We start from the raw sequence: 14,076 nt of genomic DNA, 5'->3' as shown, positions 1-14,076 counted from the left end.
AAATCAAGGATGAAAAGTAGCCCTGGAATGTCCCTGAGCACTACAATTCCACTTGCAATTTATATTATCTTCGCCCATAAATTCTGGTCGGTGAGCTACGTACAGCATGTGACAAATGTAAAACACGGACATTAGTCACTATAACCGGTTAAAACAATAGAAAACAGCCACTAAATGCCTCACCACAAACTGCTATGCAATACACCCAGCACACACTTCAGACACACACAGAATATTAAACCTTAATCACATATCCAGCCCAGGTTCTTCATCAGAGGAGAAACTTAAGAAAAAAGTGCCACGCTGGTGCTAATACTCATGAAGGAGAATAAAAAAGCGATGGCTGCCAAGGATCAATGACTTACCTGTTCCCTTTCTTTTAACTCATCAAAGTGACTACTTAAGTTACACAGCTGTATTAGTTATGAAGATGAGGTTCATTTTCATTATGGAGGAGAGCACATTAGATGGCAGATGATGATAGGAAACTAAACTGAAGTGCAATTAATCGCAGTAGCATTGTGTTTGGATAATGGAGGCCGAGTGGTGCAGGGTGTCAGTAGAGGAAGCAGAAATATGGGAGAAAGGAAAATGTGCAATTTGGAAAAGTGGAACAGAGCTGGCAGTTATAAGCAGTTCCAACTCATCCTGGCCACAATGTCTCCATCAAAATGCTGGTGTGGAGAAACAAAGCACGGGTGGAGAGAAAACCAGAGGCAGAAAAAAAAGAAAGGTGTGACTCATTGTTTTGTTTTTCTCTGCTCGATGTGTGTCTGTGTATTTTCCATAACAAAAGGAAATCTTGAAGCTCCTGGAATTCACTGACAGCGATGTTTGCCCTAGGTTACAATGTGCTCTCCAGGGATTAATACAGCTCTGTGAGTGTGGTGCGTTGGGGCAGATGTGCAGCTTGCCCGAGTGTTATTCTGTCTGTGCAGTGGCAGGTGTGAGGTCATAGGCTGATGCTAGGACCGCGGGCTCTGAAGGGCCCACAGAGGACAGGCCATTAAAGCAGGGCCAGACAGCAGACTGACAGTGACGTCGGACGCGCTACGCCTCGTCCATTTGTCCTCGACAGAAACACATCCATCTTCTCAAGTCATTTAGTCTCATATTCAGCCTTGAAGACAATTTGTGCTTAAAAAACGAGAGCAAACGTCAGCGTCAGCGGGCTGACAGTTTCAAGAATGTTGTGGAAATTACTTTGGGCATTTGATGCATGATGGAATAAAAAATATCACTGAATTTGTTTCTTGCAAATTAAAAGAGAACGTGCGAGAGAATATGATTTGCATTAGAAATGTGACAATATTTTATTTTTATGAGACTTTTCAAAACACTGAGGAAATTAAAATGAGGCGAAACCGCAACATGTCTTGGAGCAATATAACGGAAGAAAAAGAAAAAACTGATTTACTGCGGAATAAAATTACAAGAACAGAAGAGGGGGAATGCCCCTGATGTATTAAATGCCATTTTGTGGCATTTAATGCAACTGATCACAGCGACACTGACATCTTGTTTTAGACTCCTTAATTGACTTAATTTGGAGAATGATCAATACGGTTTGCACAACTCACTCTGTTACCGCCATGTGTGTCTACAACATCGCTCTGTGGCTGAAACAGATGACATCCATCCTTCACTGTCTGTTTCTCCCCCTTTCTCCACTCACACATCAAGCGTCTGCCATAGGCTGTGAGTCAGACGAAGGACACAGGGGGCTGCACGGAGCGGCCACACACCTAAGGGTCAATGGCAGTTCAACTCTGAAAGGCCAAAGATAAACTGAGGACAAACGCATCCACACACACACACGCATCAGGAAACATAGCAGAGTGGGCGATGTCCACACGCGACAAGTGTTCACAGGACAATATTAAATACGCATTTTCACATTTTTGCGGCCAGTGCACAGGTCAAATCTAACATGGTGCTTTTTATTGCTCGACTGCAGTCCAAGGGCTCACAATCCGGATGAAGAAAATGCATTTGTCAAACACGTTTGCAACTCTATTCTTCTAGTGTGGAGCGTTTAAAAATTCCTCACTATTCTTCCTGGCTCCCTGCCTTTGATCTTCTCAGACAATATCCAGGGGCGACGCCAAGCTCTGAATTCATATCGGAGGGGCAGATTTCCCCCGAGACAGGAAGAAAATGAGAGTTCCCACTCTCCAGGAGGTCGGAGTGTACGGCCCAAGGGCTGTCTCTACCTGTATGTGTGCGAATGAAGACGAGCGAGTGCGTACGCGTGTACGCGCGTGTGTGTGTGTGGGTGGAGGCCTTTGTGCACAGGTACACACAGAAAAGCGACGCGTGTGTATCGGAGTTGATTCCAGGGTGCGGCAGCAGATGAATGATTCAAGGAGTCTCATTTGGTACTCATAAGAGCAAGTGGCGAAGACAGGGCACTGCTCAAATGATTACAGTCCCAACATTCGTTATGCCTCTTATCGCACACAGTGTGAGATCCAGTCAGATATATTGAACATCCATATTTGCATCCTTCCACTTACACGAGCTGCCTTCTCCAGAAAAACATAACAGATATGCAGCTGAATAGGAAATCCATGCACACTTCAAACAATCTTAATCTCATCTGACGCAACGTCAATACATTTCAATACAGATTCATCAAATACGCATCAAGGAAAATGGAAGCGTTCTCGACACCAGGAGATATTTCTTTTTTTTTGCCCTGTTTATTGAGGTCATAGCATCAATTATAATTCCGCTGGCATGCTTGCTCACGTTAAGTTTGTTAATACTTGATACATTTTTAATCTCATGGCTGAGATTGAGCCGATAGCAGCATCGGGGTAAAAATAAATTATAAAATCATTACGTTATCAGTAAATCTGAGAATGTGACAGACACATGGATAGAGTTTCGATATTAGATTGAACCCAAAACAGTGGAACAGTGGAGTCTTTTCTTGTCTCTGCCAACAAGCCAGATCAAAAAGAGCCAATAAGATCTGAATTATGCTATGCAGAGACACTGTTCTGTTGACTATGGAAATGATTACATTTTATTGTTCAGTACTAATAGTGCACTATCAAATCAAACTTGAATATAAAGTTACAAATGTAGAATCGTATTGCGACAAAAAGGCACCAACTAATCTATTGATCCCCCCATGGAAATTGTTTTTATAATCACATAATCTCTTCTTGTTTCATTCTGTTCAGGAAATAGCATTTGAGCAATTCCGAAAAAGGCCATGCATTTTGTGTATGGGTGGGATTTATTTTAAAACACACACACACACACACAAAAGAAAAGTAATATAATTACAACGCACTTTTGACAAGTCTTTAATGTTGATACCAATGTCTGGCCAGTGATTAATTTAAATTGTCACTGAATCTAATTTTATTCTTCCTTCCCTTTAAATGAGGTAAGATCTAATTATGTCCTAATGCATGACTTATTAAAAACCCTTCTTCTTCCGTGGCAGCCTGCCAATCTCATCCTCACTCATAATACCAGAATTCAGCTGCTGCACTGAGATTTCATTAGACATGCAAACATATTCTTATGCACCTTGCTGCTTCTTCTTGGAAGCAGCTCCACAAATGAGGATCTCCTAAATTATTCTCTGATCAATTATTACTTCTACAGCAACCATATGTTAATTCTGCCGGATGAGATGGAATTCCTGCGAGTTGTCTTCCGGGCTTTTGGAAACTTTTGATTGGGTGCAACGAATGGGAATGGAATCACAATGAGTTCCTCAAAGGAGAATTTTGTCTGGATGCTGAGTTTCACTCCTATTTTAGGGAGTATTAACTAAGTTACAGGTCCCATGGTAAATCTGTCTGCACTGGGGGGGGGTTTGAAAAAAATGAAACCTCCAGAGATTGGTCATAACTTTGATGGTGTGCAAAGTCCTGTAATACTCTTGTATACTACAGAATCCGGGAGGTGTTCTACTTAATGTTCATTGCACGTGCAAAATGAATTTGGGTCCAACATTCATTCTAAATAATTCCACTCTGATGTTCCTAATAAATTGCAAAAGTCTGCCAACTCTGGAGTCACGAAGAAGGAAAAATCATCCTTTCCTTACTCATTTGTGAGATTAAAGAAGTGTCTTTAATCAAGTAACATTATGTTAAAGTAGGGTGGGTGGCCTGGAAGAAATCTTTATTTCAGGGGTTTCATTACAAAATGATATATCGGCCGCTGTGAGCTAAAAGCATTGGAATGAAGCCGTGTATTTGTTCCAAATTATCTGAATCCTTTTACCTCTTTTAGTTCAAGTAAGGGCTTTTGGTGCATGAAAAGGGCATTTTCTCACCTGGTCTCCAGGGGAATGTTGCTGTTGAGCACCCAGCTGTTGTGAAGCTGTGCTTGGTCTGTGCTCGAGCTGCTGTCTGCCCCTTGGCCGCCCTGACTGCCCTGGCACCGTGTTGGCATGGTCTTCCTCTGCAGGCTGACTTGAGTGTAGGGCGCCGGGCGGGCACAAGTGCAGGCGTGGGGCGGCGGTGGCGGCGGGGGCAGTGGGCGAAAAGTGAACTGTCCACCTGGACTGCTGGGCAGCTCTGCACAGAGAGACAGAGAGAGAGAGAGAGAGAAAAGCAGTGGTAGGAGGAGGGAGGAGGGAGGAGGGGGAGAGGGAGGGACAGGGGAGAAATAAACATAGGTTTATTAGCAGAGCACAACCATAAATTACAAATAAAAGTGGCGTGTTAGTTGACAGTTTATTGTTATTACACTGATTGAGGGGCGTAAATCACTTTAAAAACTGTCCCTGTCCAGAGCCTTCCCTTCCTACCTGCTTTGATACACTTCCAGCTGCCCCATAAACAGTTTCTTGGCTGGCAGCAACCACGAGGAGTCTTTTAAGAGCCAACATCTCGGGCTTAATCTGCACCCTGCAGCCCAAACTATCCATGTGATGTTTATTATGAGATCTGTAGCTTGTAGCGGAGTGAACTAGCCAGCTGTAACTTCCTCACACTGGTAACCTTGGGGTCTAGTTGGGTGTCTCTTAATCCATCATGTATCATCCTCTTTTGCTCTCCTTCACCAGCTCCTCATTTCTTTCATCCTGCCACTTCCTCTCACTTTCCCCTATAAACTGAGCATAAACTAATAACAATTTTGTATGCTTGTTTAAGGGGGCTATATGCAAGAAATATTTTGTATTAGTTCATAAAATGACCATATGTCACCAGAGGAAATATGTTGAATTGAAATACTGGTTTTACTGTTAACAATAGTGCAGACAGTATATCCAACATTTTCATTTCACAAACTCTATGTTTTGCTTTGGTGTTTTTGTCTGTTGCAACCACCCAATAACACAGTTCATACCACTTCAACACACGGGCTTGTCAGTGGAGCAACTCAAGCAGAGCAAGCTGTTGCTATGGCTCCGAAATGACAGACGTTACAACCTAAAAAAGCCTCATTACCCCTATAAAAAATGTCTCAACCAGAGGAGAAGAAAAAAATGTGGGTCTGTTGTATAAAGAGGAAACATTTCTTCTGGACAGGGAAGCAAAACATCCGAGGAACACTATCTCTCTCTCTCCATCATACATGTTGTCAGGAGATATTTAATGTACAGTATATAAGGTTTTTATGGTGTGTTTTTGTTGCCTTGTCATCTCCTCAAGGCAACCTCCCAGTCTCCACCTGTTGCTGACAAGCAAAAATTACCCAAACAGATTCAACAACATTTATAAAAATGAAACAGATGGAGTGTTTGTGTATGTATGTGCACCTCTTATGTGCATGAACACAGTCCAACGACTACACACAATTTACATATACTGTATCCACATTAATATGTGTGCATGCATCTGTGTGTGCGTGTGTGCATGCACCCAAGTGTATATCAAGCATCTTGGGACATCAGTTATCCATGTTTAGGAGGATAGATCATGCCATATGGCTGCAGCATGGTTCTCTGAGCACAGCAAATGCAAAAATCCCAGAGGAGCAACTCTGTCCAGCTGTATTGACAATCAATGTAACATTAGCCATGTAAGAGAGAAAGGACTACAAAATCTGGTAGATAGTCCTCAACTCTATTGGCTGCCAAATTGTCAGCAATAATTTAGTATCTGTAACTGTAGCCCACCCGGGAGATAACCACAATCTCTCCTATTCAAAGTGTGAAGTATTACACAGGCAACACCAGAGAGCAAATCCCATGAAGAATGGGGTGAAAATTGAGAAAAGTAAAGTATTAAATAATCTTGTTTCAGTTTCTAGTTTCTATTGCCAGCATAAAGAACTGCATGTTACTGGAATATGTACTTCAGCAACCATTATGCTGCAAATCGAGGCAACATCTTTTTCAAATACTGCCAAGAAACAGTTAGAGAACATTTTACCATCAACATTCCCGCCACACTAAATCTCTGCACACGCGCTGCCATTATGTTGCTACTCCAAACCAAATCATTGCTGCCTTTTTGCACAAACATGTAAGCCAATATGTTCCATCATATCCACCAATAAGCTCAATGTCCACTGACAGACCACGCAGCACATCAGGTTTTATAACTCACATTTACAAGATATATACTGTATATTGTAGTGGTGTTGTGGGAATGCTCTGGCAGAGTCGCACTGTAATGGTCTATAAACGTTTCCTCAGTAATATTTCCATGACACCATCTGTCCAGTGTGAATAACATTTTGAGCATGGTCACAGAAGCAGTCATATCAATGTTTCCTCTGCTTCTGTGTGTGTGTGTGTGTATTATAATGTATAAATATATCAAATAGAACTTCCAAAACTATTGTGCTGTCAAAATGTCCCCTGAATGAACTAATGACTACTTTTATGGTGCGACTAAAATGGATGCATTGTTTTTCTGTCACATTTCCAAAGCACGTGACACAATATTTGTCTTCATTCTCTGCAAACTGACACGATAAAATGGTCTCTTCATCACTCATGATGTGCCACTTCCTCGCATCACATTTGGATTTCATGGTTGCACTGAAACATGCAGGGGGCTCTAACCAAACACAGACTTCCCTTCTCATTGTTGTTTATTGCTCTGGACCATCTGCGACGACGCACGTTTCCCACTCGCACATAAAAAACGGGATATTTTTAGCACGCTTCTTTTGAACAACAACAACAACAGCTGAACGAGTGTGTCAACTTGACGTTTTAGAATGTACTCAGCTCAGTGGATGGGTCTTATTTTACACTCATGTCTACAACCGACCCAGGATCAAATGTTGTACTTGTGCGATTATGCAAACCACAGACGCATGTGAGCTCAAGCTTCTGAAACACTTACTCACTCATCTTCTACCATTTTATCCTTCACATGAGGGTCGTGGGGGAAGCGCGGTACAGCCTGGAGGTTGCCAGTTCATCACAGGGCCACATAGAGACAAACAACCATCCACTCTCACACTCACACCTACAGTCCATTTAGAGTATCCAATTTGCCTAATCTCCAAATCTGCATGTTTTTGGACTGTGGGAGGAAACCTGAGAACGTGGAGAAAACCCACGCACACGGGGAGAACATGCAGACTCCATGCAGAAAGGCAGTCATTCTGACTTCTTGCTGCAAAGGCAAGGTCTCTGAAACAAAATTGCTGTATTTGTTTTCAAGTCTACCTACATGCATACTAACATCGCACTGTTGTGACCACTCGTGGTGCTTAGCTTGATGTTTTAATGAAATTACATACATACATTTTATTATTGACCACATATTTTGGAACATGATATGGTGAATATTTGAGTTTTGTATTTTTACATGAAAACATTTGTTGTGAGAAGCCTGTGGTTAGCGTTATGGCTAATGCAGGGGTGTCAAAACATACTGCCCGTGGGCCAGAAATGGCCCACCCAATGGTCCGATCTGGCCCCCATAATGAATTTGTGAATCTTATCATAATGTGGTATACTATAATACAGTACATCACATTATGATTATTATTTGCCATTTCCAGATACCTGTGGCTAAATGGTTCGTGCCTTTGTAGATCCACTGTGATCTGTAAGTTGTCATGCACATGTGTAAGTGGTCAACTTAGGCATATTTTTGATATTGCACTTGTTTTTCATCATATATTTTGTAACAACATGCTTCAATAAATGTAAAACAAAGGTAAACATTTAGAGATCTTGTTGTTTAAAGGTTATTATGCTATTATTTTACTGGCCTACATCCCGGTCTAGTGCATCACAAAATCCTCTCTCTATATATAGAATACATGGAAAGGTCCTCAAATCTTCTAATGTTGGGTCTCAAACTGAGATCATGGCACATATGTCATTTCTAACACTTCCTCCTCCAGCTTAGAATCAAAAATGTGAACTATATTATCTGAAAAATGCTATGCAGTTAAAACGATTTCCCAAAACATCACATTTCAATCAAAAATATAACGGAAGTATTGTTTCAGGGGATCAGGCTTATACAATAGCCACTGTTAAAATCTGACAAATTTTAATATTGCACTGGTCCACTATATGCTTCTTTTACTTTGCTTTAATGCTTTATTAAGGGCACAAGGGAAGGTATATAGCACAATATAAACAAAACAGTTTAAATACACTAAATATATACCATATATAAGACTAAACATATTGTAGTGTTGTAAGTACTTAAAACAGATTATTACAAATGGCTGATCAGAGTGAAACTGTGAAACCTGATAAAATGACAAAAAATGTGTCATTGGCTAGAGGTGCTGTTTAGTCTAAACTAATGGATGTGGAAAATGGAGGTTATTTTTGTCGGAACCACCTCAGAGTATTAAAATTACACGCTTAGGGAAAACTGGTAGAACATTTTTAGAGCACTACTGCGCTGTGAGTCATTGTAATGCACAAGGAGCTTTAAAGTAGTGCTTCAGTTTTTTAGCAGCATCTCTGATTCATCAGTAACTAGGGGTCCTCTGAGTCCAGCCAGAAATCCCCTGCTTTCACAGGTTTCTCTGCTCATACCAGAGGAAAAAAGTCTTCAGCGTTTGTTATATTTATATCAAAAAAGATGCTTTTATAAAAATGTTTCTCTTAAAAGGAGCAGGCCATGTGAAGAGGGAATGTGCACAAATCCTGCACTTCAGGCACCAAGTTAACTTTAGACTCGCTGAGTTCAGATTATGTTAATGATAATGACTTGAGAGCCATTCAGAAGCTGTAAAGCAACTGTGAACATGTCTGCCAAAGTCAAGCTGTGTTTTCTACATAAATAGATGTTCTCCTTCACAGGATAAAACATATTCAATTACATGTGTCAGTCCTGTTAATGTTAATGTAACGAAATGCAAGTTTAAAGCATCAGTTCAATACTTCTAAAAGTTGGAGCTGTCTATGTTTACATCAATGAATCGATGTTTCAATCTAAAGATTTTCTTCTGAAATGTAAAAGCCTTGAAAAGCAACAAAAACAAATCAATGTAGATGCTCAGTGAAGATAAATTACTGTCTACTACACTGAAAAATACCAATTGCTGCATAATTGCATACATTATTATTTATTTTTTACTTTTATGATGGGAGAGTTGGACTGCTGTGTTACGTCTTCTCCAGCACATCCTAACCATTCTCAGTGGGGTTAAGGTCTGGAATATGTGGTGAAAATGATGTCTCATGCTCCCTGAACCATTCTTTCATAATTTGAGCCCGATGAATCCTGGCATCGTCACTTTGGAAAACCTGCTCATTTAGAATATTTAGGCACATAACATTGCCAAATCTACACCTGACCATGGTTTGTACAAAACATTAGATAATAAGTGTATGAGGGACATCATTTTGGACAGTTTGAATATGAATCATTCATATTAAAGAGAATATTTTGACAGATGCTAACTGTAAACTGTTAATTGACTGTTTCACAGTTTACTGTAAGATACTCAAGTGAACAAAAACAAATGATCCGCTGACCTAACAATGACTACTCTAAAGTTTTACTATTCCCATTTGAAAATGAAAAGGGCACCACATCGATTTAGTATTGTAGTCCCCTAACATCAGCATTTCACTTCTGAAACTTCTCTTTGCAGCTTCTTTGTGTTTTCTTAGTCACAATCCAAACTGTTTGCAAACATCTTCTTTTACTAATGTGATGTTGCCGTTGCCTCCGACTGTCTTGACATAAAATGAATCAGTGTCACTGGCCAACATGAGATCTAAACACCGCTATAATTAGAAATACAATACTCAACAAATACTATGTACTTTGAATCATTAACACTTGAATCGGACTTACAAACATCACTTAAAATAAGACATTGAGTGAGGAAAGGCTCAATACTGCATTGAAACCAAGACAATAATTACACATTATGGGCTGCCTCTCCAATTACAACACTAAATGTAATGTTTACTTGGGACTTTTTATAAAACATGAGCAAGCTGTGGGTATTTACAGCCACACTTTCACCTTCTATGCGTACAGTTTTTTTTAGTGAGCTGGGAAAAGGGGAACGAGAGTCGACAGGAAGGCAGGAGAAAGGACGGGGCTCGACGGCCAGGGGAGAATGTAATCTTGGTGAGGAGGGTGACACAGGCAGCTTGGCTGCCAGATGGTGCTTTAGCAGACTTAGCTAAGGCAGCTTTGGGTCTTCACCACTGAAACTCCACACACTCAGTTCTGCTCTTTTCACACAATAGTGGCACGAAACACTTAAGTTACCCCCAACCCTCCCTCCCTCTTTAACACAAAGTCATATCAAACATGCAATAATCTGTGAAGCTGTGTTGAATAGTAGATGTGACCTAAATGGCTGTGGGAATGTCAAGGCAGAGGCCGTGCAATATTTGTGTTTAAGAACATCAAACAAACTCTGTTGGGAGTAGATAGAGGCCGGTGGAGGGGCCATCAAAGCTCTAGATGACAGTCATGACAGTGAAGACCATCTTCTGCCCTTGGGTTTCTTTGGGACTTAACCCTCCAGAAAAAGTCAATTTTGGAAAGTCGCTTATAAGATACTTTCCCTGGAATCATCAGCTTTTGGTTACATAAGCAAGATATGAGAAAAAAAATAACATTTTACAGCCAGTGGAAGGGAGATTTGGGGGGATTTAGTGGATATGAAACAGGTAACAGGTATTCAGGCCAGGTATTAAAAATGCCTCACTGTCAGTGAGATGAACCTAAAATAGCACAGACATTAATTATTTATGAGTATGTAAGAATTTAAAACCAAGTCATACTTGGCATTCAATTTACTTAAGCCTGTACACATACATTATACACGAAGGTGTGTGTGTGTGTGTGTGTGTAACTGTGTTTGCTGTCATGATGGTCCAATTTTCTCCAGAGAGGATATTAGCGAGCAGATGTAAAAGCGTTTGAATGAGAAATGATTCACATGTGCAAAATAATCTCATTCATGGGCGCATGCCATGCTCATTAAAAATGTTTTCCTCTCATCGCGGATGTACCTGACAGATGCTCGTCAGCACCCGCACGTGGTATTTTTGTAATTGGGCAGAGCATGTTTTAGACAATGTAGCAAGAAACGCTCGGCAAAGAAACCTGCAGGTTTAATGATGGACAGGACGCCATTTAACGAAGAGGAGAGTGATGCACTTTTTTCTTTTTGGTAAAGGGATGGGAGATGTTTTTCTGCTAAGAAACAATATAATGTTTTTTATGCTTTTCTTATTCCATAGATTATTTAAATAATAGTATTTTGTTTCAGCACTTTAATTTGAAAGTTTAGTTCTTAAAAGAATGACATAAAAGAAGAGCATTTATAGTGTGTCCAGTTTCCGTCTTGGACCTTTTCCTTCCAATCTCATTAAAATCAGCAGGTAACATGTTCGCAGCTATTTTAAGATAGTTTCTTTATTTCTACTAACCCTGGAAGATGAATCCTTTCCGCAAGCGACTACCACATGGCAAAGCGAATAATTAAATGTATACATTTTATTCAAAATCAATGATTATATACTTTAAAATGTGTGATACATACTGTGCATACATTGGAAACTGTGAATTTTCTTTTTTCCATTTTATTGTAAAAGTTAATATTTTCATTGTACCTCACGGTGGTAAAAGCTATAATCTATAACACAGTAAATTTGAAGTGACGCTTTGCTTTAAAAAACAATATCACAACAAATTATTGTCCGCACAAAAAACAATGCAATTATTTTCCGAAATCATCCAACCATACCATTCTGCAATATTTATACCAAAGCATAAATATATTGTTTAGGGATATTTATAAGCTACTTCTTAATATTCTTATTAACAATGCCGTGGAGGGCTTTTATTCCTCATCTTCTGTTTTCTATTAAATATTACAGCCCCTTACCCACACCCAAATCTTTCTGTCCAGTATGGAAATAATCCGAACGTATTGCTTCTTTAATAAGTAGGGACCACTACTTTTTTGTGTGTAGCAGACCATAAAAATATGAGCTACAAAAATATTAAAACCTAATATTTAACCAGGTTTCTTTCTCCTCTTCACGCTCTTGTGTTTGCTCACACCCCCCTTTCTCATTCTTTCCTCTTTCTCTTCATTATTGTGCCCAGTGCCCCAGTGCAGAGTTAATACCACTTATTACAGGGAAGTCATATGAAATCCATACAGAGCCTGACCTCAACAATAATAAACCTGCCTGTCTGACGGAGGAATGTGATTGTTTGAGACAACATTTAACACTATTGTTGGACCGAGCCCAGCAAAACCCACATTATCTATCCCACTCTAAAAATAAAAGCTTGATAATTTCCCACAGGATAGCCTTTCATCCATCTTGCCTCTTAATTGACTTGCATCAAATTGCCACAAAGTTTATTCCATTGCTCTGCAGTGATGCAATAAATAATTAACCCCATAGAAAGGTCAGTCAAGTGAAATTAGAACTCACTGGTTTTGTTCCTCCTTCTTGTAATAATGAGATGAGATTCTGACCAGTTGACTCTTTGTTATAATCTGTCATTGTCTTAGCCTGACCAGAGATAACACATGATACCATCAAATATGATGAGCTCCAATAGGACTCCTTTCACTGGTTGGTTGCTGATGAAGGCCACGGTGACAGATAGTAATATCGATAACAACAAACGGGAATGCATGATAACGGGGACTAATATTGCAGACGACCCTGAAGACGATGACAAAGTTGATGAAGACAGTGTTGCCGTTAATGGCGACGATGAAAATAACAAAGAGAAAAATGATTATGATAAAAACACCAGTAATGGCAGCAGAAACGCTGATAATTACGGTGATGACAGTGGGTTCTGAGACGGCAATTAGAAAAAAAACAGCCATTGATTAATCTGTGCCGAGTGAGGGATAAACGGTGGGAAGTCCATTAAACAAAAAGACACAATCATGTTGTCCAACTGATGCAAGAAAATACAAATGAAGCAAGAGAGTGGCTCGCTCTCATATGGAACCCAGTGGATTCTCATACAGGCCCTGATAATTAGCTGCAATACATCATCACCCCTGGCTTTTTCATACCGCAGGACTAACCGTGTGTTCGCGGCGATGCGCGAGCATGCGTCTGCGTGTAATGTGTAAAATGATGTGCATATTTGTGTAATTGCTTGTTTGTATCACCATCTTCAAAAACAACTTCTGAGCAACTCGACAATCATGTTTAGGCTGCAGGTGATTCTGAAAGTAGCATTTCCCTGGAGAGGGAGAAAAACCTCCTGAGTCTCGCTCTTCAGCTCTACAGCAAGAGGCTTACACCATCGTTCAGACACTTCACTGCAGGGGCCCATGCTTGAATTACATTTTCAGAGGAGCACCCGCCTTCTTTCCTGCACCATTTAAATTGTCTTTTTTAAAACGTCTGATTAACCTGGAGATGTTCGACTGACTTTAGCTACCTGTCTGAACTTTTATTGATCTTCACGAATTTTGGCTGCTTTGGTGCCTTTGGTGGTTTGTCAGGACGCAGTGTCCTGATCCTTCCTGACCTTGCAGCCACCGAAGGTTACCTATAGTCATAGCCACCTGCCACGGAGCTGTGCAGGTGTTTGCATGTGTGCGGTGGTGTGTATCACACTTCCTTCACTGTCTGACTGAGCATTCATAGCATGTTTAGTATAATGGCGCGATGTCATGTGAGTTACTAGTAGAAATTTGCATCACCAGGAG

The 14,076-nt window shown here is 40.3% G+C and overlaps 1 protein-coding gene across 1 annotated transcript in view; it reads right to left on the bottom strand.

Annotated features, from left to right (window-relative positions):
• tenm1 (teneurin transmembrane protein 1) overlaps window positions 1–14,076 on the bottom strand; it is a 172,656-nt gene that overhangs the window by 111,338 nt on the left and 47,242 nt on the right. The window contains exon 4 of the mRNA XM_058649610.1: window positions 4,304–4,547. Within this exon, the coding sequence (XP_058505593.1) occupies window positions 4,304–4,547 (244 nt within the window). The remainder of the gene's footprint in view (window positions 1–4,303; window positions 4,548–14,076) is intronic.

The sequence above is a fragment of the Solea solea genome, chromosome 14 (genome assembly GCF_958295425.1).
Source record: "Solea solea chromosome 14, fSolSol10.1, whole genome shotgun sequence".
NCBI lineage: Eukaryota > Metazoa > Chordata > Actinopteri > Pleuronectiformes > Soleidae > Solea > Solea solea.
This window is presented reverse-complemented; position numbering and strand designations above follow the sequence as displayed.